General features: G+C 58.9%; 1 protein-coding gene across 2 annotated transcripts in view; it reads left to right on the top strand.

Moving 5' to 3' along the window:
• Window positions 1-19,739, top strand: part of PRKCZ (protein kinase C zeta) — a 91,450-nt gene that overhangs the window by 44,222 nt on the left and 27,489 nt on the right. For both annotated transcript variants that reach the window (XM_046021013.1, XM_046021023.1), the window contains one exon: window positions 17,033-17,118. In XM_046021013.1, the coding sequence (XP_045876969.1) occupies window positions 17,033-17,118 (86 nt within the window). The remainder of the gene's footprint in view (window positions 1-17,032; window positions 17,119-19,739) is intronic.

Genomic DNA, 19,739 nt, shown 5'->3' with positions numbered 1-19,739 from the left:
CTCTTGCCCCCGGGTTTCTGGTCCTGGGTCTGTGCTCATGTCACTTCTGGGTCTGTAGACCTGGGCCACACTTGGGTCACCCGTGGATCTGGTCTTGGCGGAGCTCTGTGTGCCGTTGGCACTCGCAGCAGACTGAGTGGAGGAGGAGGGGAATTGGTGGCTTTGTTGACCGTGGTGGGACGGCGGCGTTGAGGCCCCCGGTGTGACCCTGTCCCAGAGTCTCTGGAACAAACGTGGTGGCTGGTGCCGATGCGACACAGGGGGGTGAGCCAGGGCAGGCTCCGTGCCCGGGCATCGTCTCTCCGACGCCGACCCGCCCCCCTGCCGTCGTGGGTCCGTAAGTTCGTCACATCTGCACCTCGTAAGGTGACGTACTCACAGGCTCCAGGGACTGGTGGGGGGACCTCTCTGGGGCCCCCGTCCAGCCGACCACAGGGGCTTCTATCTATGCGGCTGCCGAAGGTTTGTGGCGTCCTGGAGGGCTTCCGGGACCGGACTGGAGCGGAGGAGCGTCTCTGGCCACGCCTTGGCCTTGGGCAGCCTCAGTCTGCTCCTCTGTGGAGTGGAGTCCACGTTGCTCCCCCTTCCTCCTCCCTGGCTTGTCCAGATCGAGTGCGGCTGTGGGAGTCAGACACGCGAGTTATAACCCCACCCCGAGCTCCCCCAGGTGGCCATCGGGTGGGGAGCCCCATGGAGCCGAGCCCCTGGAATGGGGTGGAGGAAGAGAGGGTCTCGGTGGTGACCCTGGGGGTTGATGCTGGCTCACGCTCTGTGTGGCATCAGGGGAGGTCCCGACGCAGGCCTGCAGCTCCTGTGTGTCCCTGAGATTCGATCCTGCTGGTGCCGGGCGCCCCGGGGGGAGGCTGCTGGCCGGGGCAGGCCGGAGGCGGTGGGGTGGGGGTGAGCCCGGAAATGTCCAGACGCGGATGGGTGGACTTGGTCCCAGGCTGGGGTGCTGGGGAAGCATATGGCTTTGCTGTCAGGGTGGCCCAGGGAGCGGCAAGCGCCGTCAGTCTAGCACAGTTGTTCAGGGCTCCTGAGTGACCGGCGACAGGCAGTGGGTGGGCCCAGCACAGACTACCGCTCGTCCTCCGGTGGCAGGGCCTGCTTCTCTGCACAGGCCTGGCTTCCCTGGGGGGGCTCTGCCCTCGGTCTTGCTGAGGCGACGCCCTCAGTGCCTTCTCTGGTCCCGTGGCTGCTGGGTCACACCTTCAGGGACCAAATCAGGCCTCTGGTCTGGTACTGGCCCCTGGATCCCTGGGTTCCCTAGGTCCTTCGGGAGCCCTTCAGGCCTCACTGGCCAGAAGTCGCTGCACGGGGATGGGGTAGGCTGGGCTGCTGGGGAGGGGAGCCCCACAGGGCGGGGGGGTAAAAGCAGTCGGGGGCTGAAGGCTCAGAAGCTTGCACGTGGCCATCTGGGGCCTCTGCTCGGGGTACCACACCTGTCGTCGTGCAGTTCCTGAGAGCACCTGCTTCCCCCCAGACCCGGGACTCCCCTGAGGGCAGACCCTGTTCATACTGGACGCCCAATTGTGAGCTGAGAGCTGTCTCCCTGCCGGCATTCGGATGTCCGTGACGGCGCATGGAACGGATGAGACAGGGGGCCAGTGTGCCAGGTCATTCCAGAAGGCCGCAGGCGTCCTGCGTGTGGGCCCTGGTGCCGAGCACAGACGGACGTGGCCAGCGTGGTCCAGCAGGGCAGACGCTGGAGAAACACCTGCCGTGTGTGGGGGCGACCAGAGTCCTGATGAGGGGCTTGCCTGTGCAGAGGCTGGGGTGGTCCGGGAAGGACGGCCGCAGCCCGCAGGCTTCACCTGGGAGCAGCCGGCACGCGTGTGCATCCAGCCCCCTTCCAACCACCTGTCCATTGAGGTTCGCAGATGTCCACCCGAGAGGAGAAGACCAGCCCAGGTTTCTCCTGGAAGAGCCGGGAGCAGACCCCACCTTGTGTCCCCACAGACGCACCTCTCACTTCCCAGCACCCTGAGAGCAGTCCTGCGGGTCCCGCTTGACTGGGCAGTGGACTTCTGCGCTGGTCGTCTGCGCAGTCATGGCACTTCCGGTCACTGGCCTCTTAGATCCCGTGAGGAGCGCGGACGAGGGGGGCTGGCATTGGGCCAGGGGCAGGGTTGGTGATTCTGAGGGACGGCAGGTCCGTGGTTTGGCCAAGGAGGAAAGTCAGGGTCATCGGTCCTGAGAGAGAGAAGGGGACCCAGTGCCCAGATCTTTGCGGGAGGGGAGCTGATGCGTGGAGAAGGGCGGGGAGTGGCTGAGGGGCTGCCCACTGACCGTCCTGCAGACCGTCCGTGGCCCGGGGAGCTGGGCACCGGGTCGAGGCCCCATGGGGCTGGCTTTGAGGGCAGAGGCGCTGTCGCAGTAGAGGGTGGGTGACGGGGGGCACCGTAGGACCGGCCACATTTGAGGGAGAGTTGGAGACGTCAGGCAGAGAGCCGTCGTCCCCAGGCTCTTGTGAAGAGGACACGCCGTGCCAGGAGCACATGGGAGGATGGGAGGGGCGCGCTCTGGGGCCTGACGGACCAGACTCGCTGACGGATGCGCCGCAGGGGCCCCGGGCCTCCCAGCATCTGTGCTCGTCAGGGACATCGGGCGCTCACTGTCTGGTGAGGGAAGCAGCTTGTGGGACGGACGAAATGCCTGTTCCATCGCACAGAAAGAACACGGTGGACGTTGGTTCTTCAGAAGTCCTTTTATTTGATGTGACTTACAAGGATAATCAAGTAACAGGTCACATTCTGAGTGTGGGTCCCAGACGTTACGAACAAATTTTTAAAAAACTATCATCATAATAAGCCAAGAAAAAGTTGAGAACTCACTCCAGAAGGTACTAAGCCTGCCCCGATTTGGCGGGGGTGACTTTTATTTAGGGAGGGACGTGCGGATCTGGGGCCTCCGTTCTCTGGTCCCGTTTCCTTTCTTCATTGTTTTTAACCAGAATAAATCGTTCCAGAAACTGTAAACTCTCAAATGCAGAACTGGGTGAGTTTTTAGAGGCGCCCGTCGGCCTCCAGCTGGTTTAGGGGGTCCACCTCAGCCGTGCCCAGAATCTCGGCTCCCCTGCCTGCCCCTCCTGCCCTCCCGCGCCGCCCCCCCCCCGCCCCGGTGGAGTTTTGCTTGGTTTTGAACTTTTTGTGGTGGAATCCTACGACTCTCAGTCCTGTGGGTGAGAGTCCCCACGGCGCTGGGTGTGGCTCTGGGTGACCATTCCCTGCTAGGGGTGGGTTCCAGGGTGAAAACGCACGCCAGCCCTGTCTGTCCTCTCAGAGCAGGCAGTGTTTGCCCCGCAGGGGTCCCTTGCGCACACCCCGGCTGGCGCGCACCCCCTGCCTGCACACGGCGGAACCCATAGGCCGTGGGCCGCTTCGTGGTGCTTAGAGCTGCCCTGCCTCTGCGCTCCCTGCCCTGCTTCCCGACGCCCCGTGTGGGCACTTCCCCGTCGGCAACCCGGTGTGGCCCCGTGTGCGTCCTGCGGTTTGACTCGGTTCTGGCGCATCTCCCTGGGGTGAGTGCGGACCCCACAGCCAGAGGCTCGGTCCGCGGGGCGGCCCCAGCCTCAGACGCCGCCCGTGCTCCGATGCATCGGGTCAATGACTGGCTAGAACGGCTCCCGGAGCTCAGGAAAACACGAGTTTACCGGCTTCTTGTGACGTGTGCAACTCGGGAAGGGGCTGATGCAGGTGACGCGGGGGCAGGACTTGGGGCGGTGGGGCTCCCGCGCCCTTGCCCAGCTCCAGCGCCTGGAGGCTCCCACACCTGGTCAGCTAGGGACGTTCGTGAGGTTTCATCGCGGGGTGTGATGGAAGAGATCCTCGGCAGTGGGTGCCGGGCTCCACCTCCAGCCCCTCTCCCATCCCCGGAGGCGGGGCGTGGCGCTGAAAGTTCCAGGCCTCCAGTCAGGCCTCAGTCTTTTTGGTGCCCCCAGCCCCGTCCTGCTACTGCTGGGGGGGGCGGGGCAGGCCCGGAGTCTTCTCCTCGGAGCGTGGAAGACCCTTCACCCCTCCAGAGGGCCAGTGGCTGTAGGAGGTCTGTGCCAGGAGCACACCCGTGATCAACGTGAATTCACGTACCCCTTCAGCTCGTGGGGAGCCCCTCCTCCACGCCTTTCCCTGCACCACGGTGGTCGGAGGCTCTTGGTTGGTGCCGGCAGAGCCACAGGAAAGGGCATCACATCCCGACCTAGGGTTGCATTTCCTCGTTGCCTCTGCCTCATCGGCACCTTCCTGCTTGCCGCGGGCTTCCCTCCGGGCCATGTGGGCGAAGTGCTTGTCCGCGTCCTCTGCGCAGTCTCAGAATCGGGGTGTTTAAAAATAATTTACTTGGCTGTACATTTTAAAGACTTTTATTTATATGAGAGACAGAAAGAGAGCAAGCGTGAGCACGAGCAGGGGGAGGAGGAGAGGCAGAAGCAGGCTTCCCGCTGAGCGCCGTGCGGGGCTCCGGGACCCGAGACCACGACCCGAGACCACGACCCGAGCCGAAGGCAGATGCTTCACCGACTGAGCCCCGGGCGCCCCGGGGCCATGCACCTCTTACTGACGCGTGCGGGCCCTCTGTGCGTTTTGGACGAGTTCTTTGATCACAAATTTGCTCCTGCACTCGGCCGCTTGCCTCTTCATTCTTCTCCTGAAGAAAATGGGGCGTTGAAGAAATGTGCCCCAGGGGCCTGAGTGTCCTCTCTCCCGCGGAGATCAAGAACTTCCATTCTTCCCGCCACTCGGGTCGGGCGGGAGCTGCGAGCTGGTGTGGGGTGGCGGCCGGCGCGGCTGCCTCCTTGCCGCTAACCGTCCACCTCGGACCGTTGGTTGAGGAACCAGCCCTTTCCCGGCACGCTTCGGGGGCGCCCTTGTCTGTCAGACGACTGTCCGTGTGGGGACCGCGTCTGGACGTCTGTGCCGTTGATCTGTTGTACCAACGCCACGCAGCTTTAACTCAGCTCTAGTGACCGTGACTGCCACGCGCTCCGGGTGCTCTGGTGTCGTTTTCCTGCTGCTCTCTGCCTTTGCCGTTTCTGTACGGATTTTCCAAGTGGCCAGTAAGTTTCCAAAAACCCAGGGAGGCTGTTTGTCTTTAGTTGGGATCACCGCTGAGTTCATAGATCAGCGTGGGAGGACGGATGTCTTCCGGCCGCGAGGCTTCCGACCCCAGGCTCCCGCGCACCTTCTCTCTGTCCCCACAGTGACGCTTTGTAGCCTCCCGTGTGGCCGTCCCGCAGTGTCCGTTCGGGCGCTTGCCTCACGTGTAATTCTCAACGCCGTCTGCAGTGGCGCTTACCTCCACGGTCTGTTTGCTGACACGCACTGGGGAAGGCGCTTCATACAGACTCGCCGAGCAGCCGCGCCAATCCCACGCATTAACCCCAGGTCTCATCTGCAGGGTCCCGCAGGCTTCCCGGGCTAGCGCTGTCGGCGATCGGTGTATTTCCGCCTCCCCAGCCCCGCGCCGCTCACCTTTCTGAAACAACGTGGGACACAAGTGGGGACTCCAGATTTCACTGTTAAGGACGTTCGTGGAGTGATTTTTTTTTTTTCTTTTGTAAACCCTCACCATCAAATTAAGGAGGTCTTAGGCCTCATTGAGAGTTTTTGTCCTGAATTGTACCGGGTTTTATCAGACGCTTCTTTTCTTCATCCGTTGACACGCTCTTCTCTTTTATTCTGTTAATAAGGTGAATTGGGGGCGCCTGGGTGGCTCCGTTGGTTAAGTGTCCAACTCTTGATTTAGGCTCGGGCTGTGATCTTAGGGTTGTGAGATCGAGCCCCACGTCAGGACTCCTTGCTCGGGGGTGGGGGTGTCCACTTCTCCCTCTCCCTCTCCCTCTGCCCTGCCCCCTGCTCGCACACAAGCCCTCTCTCTAACATACATAAATAAAATCTTTTTCTAAAGGTGATTTAACTGATTGACTTTGAATGTCAACCAACCCCGCATTCCTTTCCTGCACTCCATCTGGTTGTGATATATTACCTTTTCTACATGTTGCCAGATTCAGTTTGCTAATATTTTGTGTGGTGTTTTTGCAACTGTATTTGTGAGAGAGATTGGCCTACAGTTCTCCCATGCCATTGTCAGAATTGAACTTGGAGGTATATCGGCCTCATAAAATTAAATGAGCTTTTTTTTTTTTAATCCTTGAGACAATTTTACGTAAGATTGATACCATTTCTAACTCAATTATTTGGAAGAATTCACCAGTCGAGCCCTGTGGGTCTGGAGTTCCCCTTTGTGGGAGTGTTTTAAATTCTGTGTTTAATTTTTAAAATAGAAATCTGAGATTTTGTATGTCTTCTCTTGTTATCTTTAGTTAAGTTGTGGTGTATTATTTTTTTAATTGTTTATTTATTTATTTGAGGGAGAGAGAAGGAGCACAAGCAGGGGGAGCAGCAGACAGAGGGAGAAGCAGGCTCCCCACTGAGCAAGGAGCTCAGTGTGGGGCTCCATCCCAGGACCATAAGATCATGACATGAGCCGAAGTCAGAGGCTTCACCCACTGAGCCACCCAGGCAACCCTAAACCATTTTTTTTTTAAGATTTTATTTATTTATTTGACAGACAGAAATCACAAGTAGGCAGAGAGAGAGAGAGAGGAGGAAGCAGGCTCTCTGCCGAGGAGAGAGCCCCATGTGGGGGTCGATCCCAGGACCCTGGGATCATGACCTGAGCTGAAGGCAGAGGCTTTAACCCACTGAGCCACCCAGGTGCCCAACCCTAAACCATTTTTAATAGCTATAGATGTTATCAAATTATTAGGGATTTATCTTTCTCTTTTTTTTATTTTGTTACTTTTTCATCATGTGTTTTGTGCTGTATTAGACGCATACTGCTTTAGGATCATATCTGCTTTTTGGATTGACGCCGTTATCATCATGAGAGGTTGCTGTTTAAGATGGAAAATATTATTAGCCTGGAGTCTCCTCTGTGTGTACATGTGTTGAGGAGCAGGAAAACATAGTGTTTATGTGGCATCCTTTTCCTTGCAACTGTTCTGTGTCAGATTTTGGAAATGAATCATACTAGCAGAAGTTAGTTGTTTTTAGTGTACTCTCGACCTTCCGTGTCTTTTAACCGAAGCGTTTAGTCCATTTACATTTAACATCATACTGATATGTTACAGTTTAAATCTGCTATCTTACTAATCATTTTAAATCAACTCATCTGTTTCCTTTTGGCCTTCCTTTCTTGGCTACTTTTGATGAAGTGTTACTCCACTTCCCCCCCCCTCCATTAGCTTTGTTAAATAATACTTTAAAAAATATTTTGTAAATACTCCGGCTGCCTTAGAAATTATGAAACACATTCTTGGAATGTACCTTAAATATCTGTACTATTTCCCAGGTAAGACAAGAACCTTACAACGCTTCAGTTTTATGTAACCTCTGTCAGGTCGTGTGTGTGACCGTCACGTGTATTTTGAACCTCACAGGTCATCATTAATATTGTTTTTAGGAGCAGCTGGGTGGTTCAGTAGGGTGAGCATCCCACTCTGGATTTTGGCTCAGGTCATGATCTCAGGGTCAGAAGTTCATGTCCCATGTCCAGTTCTGCGCTCATAGGGAGTCAGCTTGAAGACTCTCCCTCTCACTCTGCCCCTCCTCCCCCACCCCTCTGCCCCTCTTACTCTCTCCCCCTCAAAATAAATAAATAAATCTTTTTTTTAAAAATACTGTTTTAAATGGTACCGTTCCGATTTACCTGTTATTTAACCTTCTAGCGTGCTTTCTTTCTTCCTGCATGATTGTGCTAATGTCTGAGGCCATTTTTCTTCTGTCCAAAATACTTCCTTTAGTATTTCTTGTTGGCATAGATTTGTTGACAATTAATTGGTTTTGGTTTGTGTGAAAATGTCTTTATTTTGCATTCATTTTGGAGGGCGGTGTTTCACCGGGTACACAGATGTAGGCCATAAGCATTGTTCTTTTAGCATTTTCGGTACGTTGTTTTCTGGCCGTTGTTATTTCTGTTGGAAAGTCACCTGTCGGTCTTGTTCCCACGAAGGTAATGCTCACGCGCGCTCTCTCTCCTCTTTCTGGCTGCTTTTAAAATGGTCTTTGTTCTTCTATTTCAGCAGGCCTGTGACAGAGAGGGAGGCATTATTGAATTTATCCCAACTGAGGTTTGTAGAGCTTTTGGATGTAGGGCATAATGTCTTCTGTCTTTTTGGAAAATGTCCGTCAGTATCTTTTCAGCTACTGCCCTGTTCACTCTGCCTGCTTCCCCGGGACTCCATATCCACATCTTCTCGCCGTGCCCATATGTCTCTTATGCTCTTTTCTGTCTTTTCTTCCGCGCTGGTTTTCTCTACCGTCTGTGCTTCAGTCTGGGTATTTTCTACTGAGGTGTCTTGTTTGGTCTAATCTGCTTTTAAATCTTTCTCCTGAATTACTGGTTTCAATTACCTTGTTTGTTTGTTTTAAATTTCTGAAGTCCTAGGATATTTAGAGCATCTCTTCTTTTCTGTAGGTCTAGTTCAATGGTGAAATCTTCTCGTCTTACTTTTGAAAAACATTTAGATATCTGGGTTGCCAGAGTCTGTCTGTACTGACTCTTCAGGACGCTTCTCTCTCTCAGCCCGCCTGGTAATTTTTGATGGAATATCAGATACTGCGTTTTTAAAAACTGTAGGCATTCTGAATGATGTTATTTTTCTCTTGAGAAGATTTAATTTTATTCTGACAAATTACCTTGATTCGGCTCAAGCTGGTCCATTTCCCGCTTTCCTTGAATGTCTTTGGTAATCTCAACCCAGAAGGTCTGGGCGTTTCCAGGACTCAAATCTCCAGCTGTTGTCTCCCGAGCACCATGAGTCAGCCAAAATCTCTACCTGGGCTGGCTTTCGTTTGTCTTTTGTTTTGTTTTGTTTTTCACTTAGCAGCTGCTTCTGCTTGCTTGCTTGGCCTCTTTCCTTGAATTTCTGTGCCCAGGGTCCAGCTGATGCCTCAACTGGCTGAGTCCCCCACAGCTTCCTTTCTGAGGAGTCTTGAGAGATCTGCGGGGGCGGGGGCGACAGGGGCCTGGAGGCCAGAGCATCAGCCCAAAGGGGACTGTTCTCCAGCCTTAAGATCTAATGGGACTCGCCTGGCTGAGCTGTGGCCCCTCTTGGGACCCGTCGCCTTTCCTTCTTGTGTCTCCCTTCTGGAATGGGCGTGGCCATCCTAGGCCTGCCCCCGCGTTGTGTTTTGGAAGCTGGTATCTTGTTTGGCCTCACAGGTTCACCGCTGGACCGGAATCCTGTCTCTGGGTGAACGATGCTTGATTGAGATCAGAATGTGTGCGTCAGAGCTGGCCCGGGAAGGAGTTAAGGCTCTGGGGGCTGTTGAGATGGGATGAGTGTGTTTTGCGTGTGAGAAGGACTTGAATTTGGGGGAGGCGGCTGGGGGCAGAGTGTTACGGACTGAATGTTGTCCCTCAGAACCAGAACTAACTCCAGATGGGACAGTGTTTGGAATGCGGCCTTGGGGAGGGGCTGGTTGAGGTCAGAGGGCGGGCCCTCAGATGGGATCACTGCCCTTATAAGGGCCAGTGGGCGGTCTCGGCCCCGGGGACACAGAGTGAGGAGGCCACCTTCACGCCAGGAAGAGCCCTCTTGGCAGGACCGGCCCCGGCAGGCGTTCTGACCTCCGGCCCCAGCCTCCAGACGGTGAGAGCTCGTGTCCCCAGTCCCTGCTGTTGTCCGGCTTGTCACGGCGTCCAGGCAGACTGAGACCTCCTCAGGCCTGGGTTGTCTTGGGTATCCTGGGCCCCGGTTTCTGTCTCCAGACAGGTGCCCATGAGCCGCCTGCGGGTCGTGCTCTCTGTTTGCAACCCCTGCCCCAGAACTCACAGCACAGCCCGAGGACACAAGGTGGGCCTGGTGACATCCCTCCCCTCCCGCGTCTGTCGGCTCCGCTCACACGTTTGCTTGCTGCTTTCCTGCTGTTGCGGTTCGTTCTTGGAGACGGAATTAGATTGAGGCCCCTCGGCTCCTGGTGCCAGCCCACGTCTTCAGGGCCCAGCTCCCCGTCCAAGCTGCCGCTTCCCGGGGCGCCAGGTGGTTCTGGTGCCCTTGTCGGCGAGGCTCTGCGCTCCCTGCCCAGGTGCCGGTCATGGTCGTGGGAGAGGCCCGGGTCCTGCTGCAGCGCGGGCGCTGAGCGGCAACAAGCACTTTGCCTTCTAAGTGAGTCCTTGGAGGAAATCCTCCCCGCAGAAAGGAGTCGCGTTCGGTGTGAATTTATTTATAGTAGGTTACTCGGAAGTTGGTGCCCATTTTTCCACAGAAGCTTTGTGAAATATTGGTCAGCCGTTTCACTAAAACTTGATTTGGACCATGAAAAGTTAAGGTATCGGTGATAAAATGATTAGAAGTTTGGACTGTTGGGGTCGCTGGGGGGCTCAGTCGGGGAAGCCTCTGCCTTCGGCTCAGGTCACGATCCCAGGGTCCCAGGAGGAGCCCCACGTCGGGCTCCCTGCTCCGTGGGAGCCTGCTTCTCCCTCTGCCTGCCGCTCTCCGTTCTTGTGCTCTCTCTCTCTGACAAATAAATAAATAAAAGCTTAAAAAAAAAAAAAAAGAAAAGAAAAAGTTGAACTGTTAAATCCCTCCCCCTTAAAACTAGCCTCTTAGGGCGGGTGTTCTTAAGGGATGCCGACAGCATTTGGTGAGGGAGGGCGGCTCTGAGGAGCCCCTGGGAGGGCCGCGACCCTCTCCCTGGGCAGGCAGCGCCGTGGTGCTGGGTGACTGCTGCGGTGGGTTCTGCGTGCACAGCGCCGCCAGCCCCTCCCAGCCCCGGCTCCCGTGGGGTGCTCTCTGCAGGTGAGCAGCTCTCGTTTTAAAGGAGCAGCAGCCCGATCCCCAGGCACGTGCTGGCACACGCCTGCTCTCCGCACCAGGTTTCTTAGCACGCGGGAATCAGACATCGGCTTCCAAAGCAGGGGACCTGTGTTTGCACGGACACGTCCGCGCCTGTCTGTCCTCCATGGGGCCTTTTCCTCTCGAGGGAGAAGTGGCATCCCGTCCCCTTCCCCAACCACTGACCACGTCCTCCACGGCGTGTCAGCCCCCCCCACCCCGTGGCATCCTGGCTCCCTCTGCTCTGCTGTTGCGGCCTCGCAGAGCGTGTGCCCCATGCCCACCCTGGCTGCTGGGGGAGGGGCCAACAGGAAGCTCCTGAAGGGGATGCAGAGCCTCGCGGACCATGTCCCCACCGCTGGCACGTGGGCATCACGCTAGGAGACGCATGGCAGGGTAGCCGCACGCTGGGCCCGGAGAGATGGGGGCCGAGTGCTGTCCCGTTCCCTCGGTGGAGAGGCTCAGCATTGCGTGGCCTCCGCGGTCCCAGCTCTAATCCACAGTGTGCCCGCAGGTCAGCCCCCGATTTAGCCCGGAGCCTGGGCTACCTTGCCGCTGCTGGGTAGCCGTGCAGGCAGGCACGGCAGACCGCTGTGGCCGCAGCAGATGGGCCGTGTGCCCCGAGGGAGGCCCCCACAGAGCGTGTCTGGAGAGGCAGGCTTGTGTTCGGGGACGTTCCTCCGTGGCGCCCGGCTCGTTACAGGCCTGGGACGGGAGCCACAGCTGGGTCCCCTAAGTTGCAGGGACTGCATGTTCGTCCACTCTCCATTGTCCTCTGGAACCTCCTAGCCAGGGTGTCCACGGGCTTCCCCACGGCACCAGGTCCCTCCCCGGCAGCCAGACTGAGGTTGGGACCCTGCCCCAAACCCCAGCCTACTGGTTCCAGAAGGTCAAGTGACAGCATGTCCTAGGAGCCTGTGGGTGGAATGTGCATTTGGCGAGAGCAGGGGGTCCTGGGGCAAGTGTTCTCTGAACCCCAACCCCGGCGGGCGATGTGACACAGAGCTGGGCCCCGCAGGAGCACCGGCCACCGCCTTTCTCCCCCGACACACACGTCTCTGCACAGTCCTGGAGGACCGAGAGACCGGAATGTCTTAGCCGTCCTAGCCCTGGCAATGTGTCCTTTGTCTTACTGTTTCGTGTCAGATACTTGACCGGAATGAGCCAGGCCAAGCCTTGTACTGAGGAGAGCCGCTCAGAGAGTCGGCGGTCCCTGCCCTCGGGGGCGCAGAGTCCAGTCCGAGCCGCCGTCCGGCCGGCGGGGAGGAAGCTGTAGGCGGCTGCGCCCCCTCTGCCCTGGGCCGCTGCCCTCGGCCGCACTCCACTTCCCACCCCTTGGCCCGAAGCCCCCTCACCAGCTGCTTGCCCCCCGCTTGGGGCCGGGTCACTCAGCGGGTCACCCCCCGGGGGGGCGGCATGGGACAGTCCCCAAGCGGTGTGCCCCGGCGTGTGCGGCATCCGGGCAGCACTCCCCCGGCCTCGGGGCTCTGCGGCCGTCCTGGCGGCGTGCGCGGGGCTGTGCTGCTCACCCCGGCCCGGGGCCCGTGGACAGCAGCAGAGGTTTTGCCTGCTGCGCTGCCCTGCCCCGGAACTCGGGCACAGCCCGCGCTCGTCCCCGTGTCTGCGGGCCGCGGGGTTTCTTCACACTGTCGCTGCACGCGCTCTTCTTGTCGGAGCCTCAAGACGCGGCATTGCCATAGAAACGGAGCTCGTTAAAATTCCCTGCGGCCTCCTAATTATAGAATTTCAAAGACAAGCGAAGAGCTTCTTCCAAGGGTTGGAGTTGATGCGGGGGGAGGGGGAGAGCAGCCCCCGCGCCCCGGGCGCCGCCACGAGCTGCCCGGCCTTGGCCGTGGTTCCCAGGCCAGAGCGTGGGCGCCCGGGAAGGCCCCTGGCGGCACACAGACCTCAGAGAGCGGCCTTGACCGCACAGCCGAGGCTGAACCTCAGGCCCGATGGGACTCTGGGCAGCTGCCTTGTGCCGCGGGCAAGGCCCTGACCCCCATGGAGGCCTTTCCTGCCCACCCGACCTGTGCAGGGACCCTTTGCCGCAGGCGCTGGACTCAGCGGGCAAGAAGGGGCTCGCAGTGGGGACGCCGAGCCAGCGCCATTCCCAGAGCACCGCCCCGCCGCACACGCGTGTTCTCTGAGGACACGTGTTCTTTTTCCCCCGTTTACACGGCGGTTGTCACTTCATATCAGGAATAGGGGCTGTGACTTTCCAGGCAGAAACCAGAATCTGCGAACGTGACAGTTGTTGGAGGTGGTGGCCCGCAAGGCGGATGGCCCCAGCCTGCAAGGGCAGAGGACAGCCCCCGCTGAGCTCAGGAAGGCCCCGTCCCGCAGCATCCAGCCCTGCGCTCGGGGAACCTTCTAGTAAACAGTCGACGTTCGAAAGTTTTGGGGGTTTGATGGCTGCCAGGGTGGGAATGTGGGTTTTTCAGGAAAGGTGCTTAGTTAATTCAGAAGTTAAGGAGGTGAGGGGCGCCTGGGGGGCTCAGTCGGTGAAGCTTCTGCCTTTGGCTCAGGTCATGATCTTGGGGTCCTGGGAAGGAGCCCCTCAGCAGGGAGCCTGCTTCTCCCTCTTCCCATGCCTGCTGCTCCCCCTGCTTGTGCTCTCTCACTCTCAAATAAATAAATAAAATCTTTAAAAAAAATTAGGACGTGGTAATCCTAGTCCGGTCTTGAGAGAAACAGCAGGCAGACCCCAGGAGGGGCACTTGACCCAGCGTCTGACCCGCTCTCCTCAGCGTCACCAGGGTCGTCCAGCCAGGGACGTGGGGACACGGCCACCACAGAAAGGGGCCTAGGTGAACGGGGCGAGGGGCTGTGTGGGGTTCTGGGTGGCATCTGCGTCTGAACGAGGGCGGCGGGGAGACGCGGAGGAAGTCCGAGGAGTGTATGTGCCTGGTCGCGGCCACACGTCAGTGTTGCTCCCCGAGTCGTAACAAAGGTGCCGCACGCCCGTGAGAGGACACGGGGCGTGCACGCTGTGGGCTCCCGCGCCCTCGCCGCAGTGTTCCCAAAGTCTGGAAGTGTCCTGAGCAGTGAAGTGTATGGGGGCTGACGGCTCCGGCTGGAGGTTAGGGAACAGCCGTGGTGTTCATCTCCGTCTTGACGAATACGTCAGCTGAAGTCAGGTGTTGCAGGAGGGGAAGCTGTGGGCAGGTTACGTGGGATCTCGCTGTACTGTCTCTGAACTTTCTATAAATCTGAAAGAAACACGTTGCGTGTGCGTGCATTATACATAGATGTTTTTATTATGAAGGTTGTCCCGCTGTCCCTTGTGGTTCTCTGTAACTCACCTGACAGCTGCTTTCCAGGCAGTGGCCTGGGCGTGGATCAGACACCCCGGGGAGGGGGGCACTCCCTGCCCTTGCCCGAGGCCATGCCAAGGCCGTGGTGCCTTCCCGGGGTCTGCAAAGCCAGGGGCTCTGCAAACGCCATCCTGTCTCTGCATAGGGTGGGGATAAAGGTAAACACCGTCTTAGAGACCTCGTGTCAGTTGGGGGTGTCCAGAGAAAGATCCAGTAGGGTGTGTGTGTAGAGGAAAGAGCTCTGGGGTAAGGAACCTGCCCTACAGTTAGGGAGATGGGCAGATCCAGAATCTGAGGACGGGTCGGCGGTCTGCAGACCCAAGAAGAGCCCGAGCTTCAGTTCAAGTGGAAAGTCTGGCCGCCGCGGGCAGAGTTCCCTCCTGCTCGGGGATGCCCGTCATGCGCTCTAGTCAGGCCTTCAGCTGATTGGACGAGGCCCACCTATGTCACGGAGGCCAGTCGGCCTCACTCCGAGTGCACTGGTTTAAATGTCAGTCCCCTCCAGAGATGCCCCTGGGGCTCCTGAGTGGCTCTGGTGGTTGAGTATCTGAGTCCTGATCTCAGGTCTTGATCTTGGGGTTGAGTTCAGGCTTTGCAATGAGCTCTGCCTGGACGTGGAGACTCCTTAACAAACAGATAAAAACAAAGCAAAAGAAACACCCTCCCGGAAACATCCAGAACAGCACTTGGCTGGGCGTCTGGGCTCCGCGGCCCAGCCCTGCTGACACAGCATGAACCCCCGCGTTCGACCCCTTGCCCAGTGGCACCCGCACACGTTTCCTTGAAGCCACACTCCACCGACGGCAGGGAGGTCACGCTTCTGCCTAAGGTGATGGGGCAGGAGATGGGCGGGCAGGACCCGGCCTCGGGGGTGCTTTCGTGGACCTCCTGGCAACCAGCAGTGGCCCCGTGGGCCGCCCGCGGGCAGGACCCGCAGCAGGGGTCAGGGCCTTTCTTTGGCTACTTAGAGCTTTGTTTCCATTTTTAAATTTGATACACTTTATTTAAAATTAAATTCAGCACCTGCTCCTGGGGGGGTCCCCCTGCTTCAACCTCCCCCCAAAAAAGGGTCAAGTGGTGGGTCGGAGGGAGACATCTGAAACCACTTGTGGCCACACTGTTGCGGCCCCTCCCACGGCTTTTGGTTTCACCTGTTTCCGTCTAGCGCGGCTCTAGGGCACCTGTGAGGCGTGTGACTTGCAAACCTGCAGAACATGGGGTCGCGGACACGTGTGGCCCGGCGGCCCCTGGGATCGAGCCTCACCAGCGCCCGCCCGCCCCGGGCGCCCCCCAGAGGCCACACCGTCCCGAGCCTGGCACTGGTCTAACACTTCCTAGGACACCTCCCCCTCCTCAGACAGCGAGCCGCCCTCGAGTGCCCTGGGCCTTGTCCCCTCAGTGCTCCCCTCGTGCCCTTGGCCTCCGCTAGGGCATCTCTGTGCTTCTTACTTCGGGCGGCTCTAACGGGTTCGAAGGCTCTGGTCGGGCGTATTTGTAGGTTTCCATGTGGTGTGTGCGCTGGGCACAAGAAAGCCAGCGTGTTGGCACCAGGGTGTCCCCAGCGGGCCAGCTCAGCTCTCCCTGTGTCTCTCTGTCCCTCCATCTGTGTCTGTCACTCAGTGCCTTCTCTCTGCAGGACGGCTGGGGGTTGTGAATGCCACATGCAGGGAGGGTCGGGGGCATGCCTGGGGACATGGGGACGGTCAGTCCTGTGGACATCAGCATGGACCTGACCCCCCGCCACGGCAGCCTTCCCCCAAATCAAGCCAGGTAGGCTGGAAGGGCTGGATATGGCAGGACACACCCCGTCATCTGGGCAAAGGCTCTGGGCATCACCAGAGACTCCTTAGAGCTGAGGGCCAAGCGGACTGAGGGTCGTCCTTGTGTCCCGTGGCGCCCAGCTGTGCGCTTGCAGGTGGCGGCAGGAGGGGAAGCCTGGTGCCATCTCCTCCCCCGTGTCCCTGCTCTCGTCCGGGCGCTGCCCAAGAGTCTGTCGGGAAACCTCTGAGGAGTCCTGGGCGGTGTGTGGGCCTCTGCCAGCCCCCCGGCCGCCCACTGCCGGGGCTCCTGCCGCAGAGGAATCCCGACATTTTGTTTCTCACTCAGGCTCCCGTTTAAAGGGAGGGAAGTGGGCTCTCTGGTGCCGCGACCTGATTTCAGCAGGGTCCGGCCAGAGCTGGTAATTTGCTTGTTTTAAAAACATTTCGTGAGTCTGACATTGGTGTACATTCGTGGCATTTCCACGACTCATCAAAGTGGCTTTCACTGTGGCACTTTATGAAAGCACAGAGCCGCTCGTTGTGTCCTGATATTTTGTTCATACCGGCGTTTGCTTCAGAGTGTTTGGAAGGAGCAAAGTTACGAGCATTTTGGGGGAAGAACGAAACCGACAGTTCTAGTTAAACACATAATTCCAGCTTTTTGGTTAGCGGCGTCCTTACGGGTTTGGGTTCTTGAGTGCCGTTTCTGCTTGGTAACCCTCGACGCAGCGTAAGGGCTTGGTGTGTCTGCCCCACCTCTGCCCCCAGAGCTGTCGGACGGGGGTCTCTCGTGTCCGGGGACACAGGACGCCTGGCTCATGTCAGGCTGACCGTGGACTCCACGTGGCAGCTGCGGCCCCTCCGCGGATGGTGAGGCACAAGCTCGCAGCCCGGTGTGGAAAGGCCTGGTTTCCGGGCCCGGAGGGAAGGAGGGTGGAAAGGAAAACAGGGAGGCGGGCTCGGAAGCGCGTTGGCCTCCGATGACGTCCCAGCCGGACCCTCACGGGGGCCGCCCAGCTGCTGTCCCCCCCTCCAGGACTGCCGTCCCCGCGGGCACCTCGGGTGGGGTGGGGCTGGCAGGCTGCCGGACTGTTCCTTACCCCTCTCTCTCGTGCCCCCAGAATCCATCTACCGCCGCGGAGCCAGAAGATGGAGGAAGCTGTACCGCGCCAACGGCCATCTCTTCCAGGCCAAGCGCTTTAACAGGGTGAGTGCCGCCCTGCGGCCCCCAGCTCCTGGCTGTCACCGCCCGCCCGGCCTGCACTGCCCTCACAGCGAAGAGAAGCGGGGACCCTTGCTGCTGACAGTGCCACACCAGCCCGCTCCAGAAGCACCGGGCCTTTTCTGCACATGGTGGCTCCCTGGCGAGTGTGGGGGTGTGTCTCTGTGTCGCTCTGCTGGCCCGGGTCAGGCCACCCCTGCGTGGGGCGCAGGAGCTTCAGGGTCCTGGCTTGCTTGTGGTCGGACGTGGGTCTGCAGATTTGACCGATGATGCTGGCCCGCATGTTGCGCGTCTCCTGTGAGCCCCGGGACCCGGACAGCCCCACGTCTGCCCCACACGTGGCTCCTGGCCCGTCCTTTCCATCCTTTCTCTTCAGGATGCTCTTCTGTTCTCTAGAAGTCACGCAATTCAGGTGGCTTTGGGATCGTCCCACTTCACAGCGGAAGGGGAGGTACCTGCAGGGGCCACACTGGCCAAGGACTTTCGTGTCCCAGGGCGGCCGGAGCAAAGCCCCACAGGCCTGGGACAGAAGTTCCTTCTCTCCCCATTCTGGAGCCAGAGGTCCAAAACCGAGGTGTGCTCAGGGCTGTGCTCCTTCAGTGGCCCTAGGAAGGGTCCTTCCTGCTGCTGCAGCCCCACGTCTGCTCTGTCCTCTCGTGGCCTCTGCTCTCTGCAAGGACAACAGGCATGCTTAGGGCCTGCCCAGTCCACCGTGACTTCATTTTAATGGTACATCTATGAAAATGTTTTCCAAATGAGGTCACATTTGGGGGTCCTAAGGGGACATGAATTCGAGGGACACCATTCAGCCCACTCCCGTAGCCAAGCACATGGGCAACTGAGGGCCTTTGCACGTGCTGAGACTCTGCCCCGCCCACCCTCCGCCATCCTCCGCACGCTCAGAGCTCATGCCGCACCTGACTCCATCTTGGGTCAGTCCGTCCTCCCCGCAGCCCTTTCCCTGGGGCCCCCGTTCCCACGTGCACTGGGCGTGCCTCACAGCTCTGTGTCTGCTGTCTCCCCACCAGACGCAGTGCTCTGGGCGCAGAGACTGAACACAGACTTGTTGTCTGCCCAGAGGAGAGTCAGCTAGGGGAGATCTAGGGACACAGTGTTAGGGACCAAGAAAGCAGGGGGCATGTCTGTGAGAAGGAGCCTTGGTGGGTAGCAGGAGAACACGGGGTCCGGGGAGGTCCGGCGTCCCCAAGCAAGAACGTATGAGAGGACCCTGAGTGCCAGGTGCTGCTGGGGGGTGGGGACAGAGCGGGGAGCGTGGGTCATGTCCCATCTCTGGGAGGACCAACGGGGTGTGGATGGAGATGCTGTGGGGAGCCAACCAGAAGGACAAGCCCTGGCTGCCGACCATGCGCAGAGACGGAAACATCCCAACCCCCTGCGTTTTACCAGCCAGCTGTGCGGCCGGGTGGCTTCTCTTTCTGCCCATCTGGGCACTGGTTCTGAGGGGTCTCAGCCAGATGGGACTGGCCACCCTTCGGGATGTCAGACAGAAGGTTCTTGGAGGCCCGTGGCCCCCCCGCCCCCGCACGTTGACTTTCAGTGAAACGCTGTTTCCTTCATTACGACTGACTCACTGGTCCAAGGTGAAGCCCACCCACCCAGCAAGACAGGCGGGGCCCAGGCAGCACAGAGGGCCTGGCTTCCCCCACTCCACAGATTTTAGGAGAAAAGCATTTCTCTGATTACGGGATGCGGACCCTCACCCTCCTTCCCGCCTGCCCTTCCTGCTGCCCCCTCCCCCAAATCAGTGAGAACAGGCTCCTCCCCACGGAGGAGCGGGACTGACAGGAGCGTCCCTACTCCTCCCTCCCACCGTTGCAGGTGGTCAGCTGTCCGCAGCAGACGTGGGTTTTTACAGACACAGGGCGGCCAAGAAGGGAGCCAGTTCGAAGACCCTCGACTCGTAGACTGTTTAGTTGTTCGCAGAACGAGGGGGCGACTGCGATGGTTCCCCCCGATTGCCCTTGGTTCTGAGTCCCCTGTCTTGGCTGGACCCTTGAGGCCGGGTCTGCCCCGTTCCCCATGTGAACCACAGGGGTGTGTGTGTCCCCTTCACCGGTCACTTGAAAGGATGTTTTAAGAGCTGCACGCTTGGTTCTGCAGGACGCGGCGAGACTTAAGGGGGGACAGCCCACAAGAGATCACTTCTCATGTTCTTCCTCGGTGACCCAAGGGCAGAAAGGGAGTTGTCCCGCCTGGATCTTTATCTGGCCTTGATACGACTTTTCTTCTAGAACAGTGAGAAAAAGTTCCCCTGGTGAATCAAAGGGAGAGATGCAGTGAGTTTCTGAAGAAGACGTGAAGACGTGAAGACGTGAAGACCTCCAGCCTGGGGAAGGAGGCAACGCTGGTGTCATGGGTGGGGAGGGCACGAGGGCGAGGTCAGTGCCTGTCCTGGAACCCCAGACCCGCAGCCCAACGGGCCAGCCTAGGAGGGCCCCTTGGGGGCCGGCGGGGCCTCAGGGGACCCCAGAGGTGAATCGGTAGGACAGGAGCGCTCACCTGGCAGGAAGCACAGAGCACAGCGGGAACAGGGCCTCCAGCAGGAGCCACAGCAGCAGGAACCGCGGCAGCCCTGACCACAGGCT

Source organism: Meles meles, chromosome 1 (assembly GCF_922984935.1).
Source record: "Meles meles chromosome 1, mMelMel3.1 paternal haplotype, whole genome shotgun sequence".
Taxonomy (NCBI): Eukaryota; Metazoa; Chordata; class Mammalia; order Carnivora; family Mustelidae; genus Meles; species Meles meles.
The sequence above is the reverse complement of the archived record's forward strand: the minus strand, read 5'-3'. Positions and strand labels throughout refer to the sequence as shown.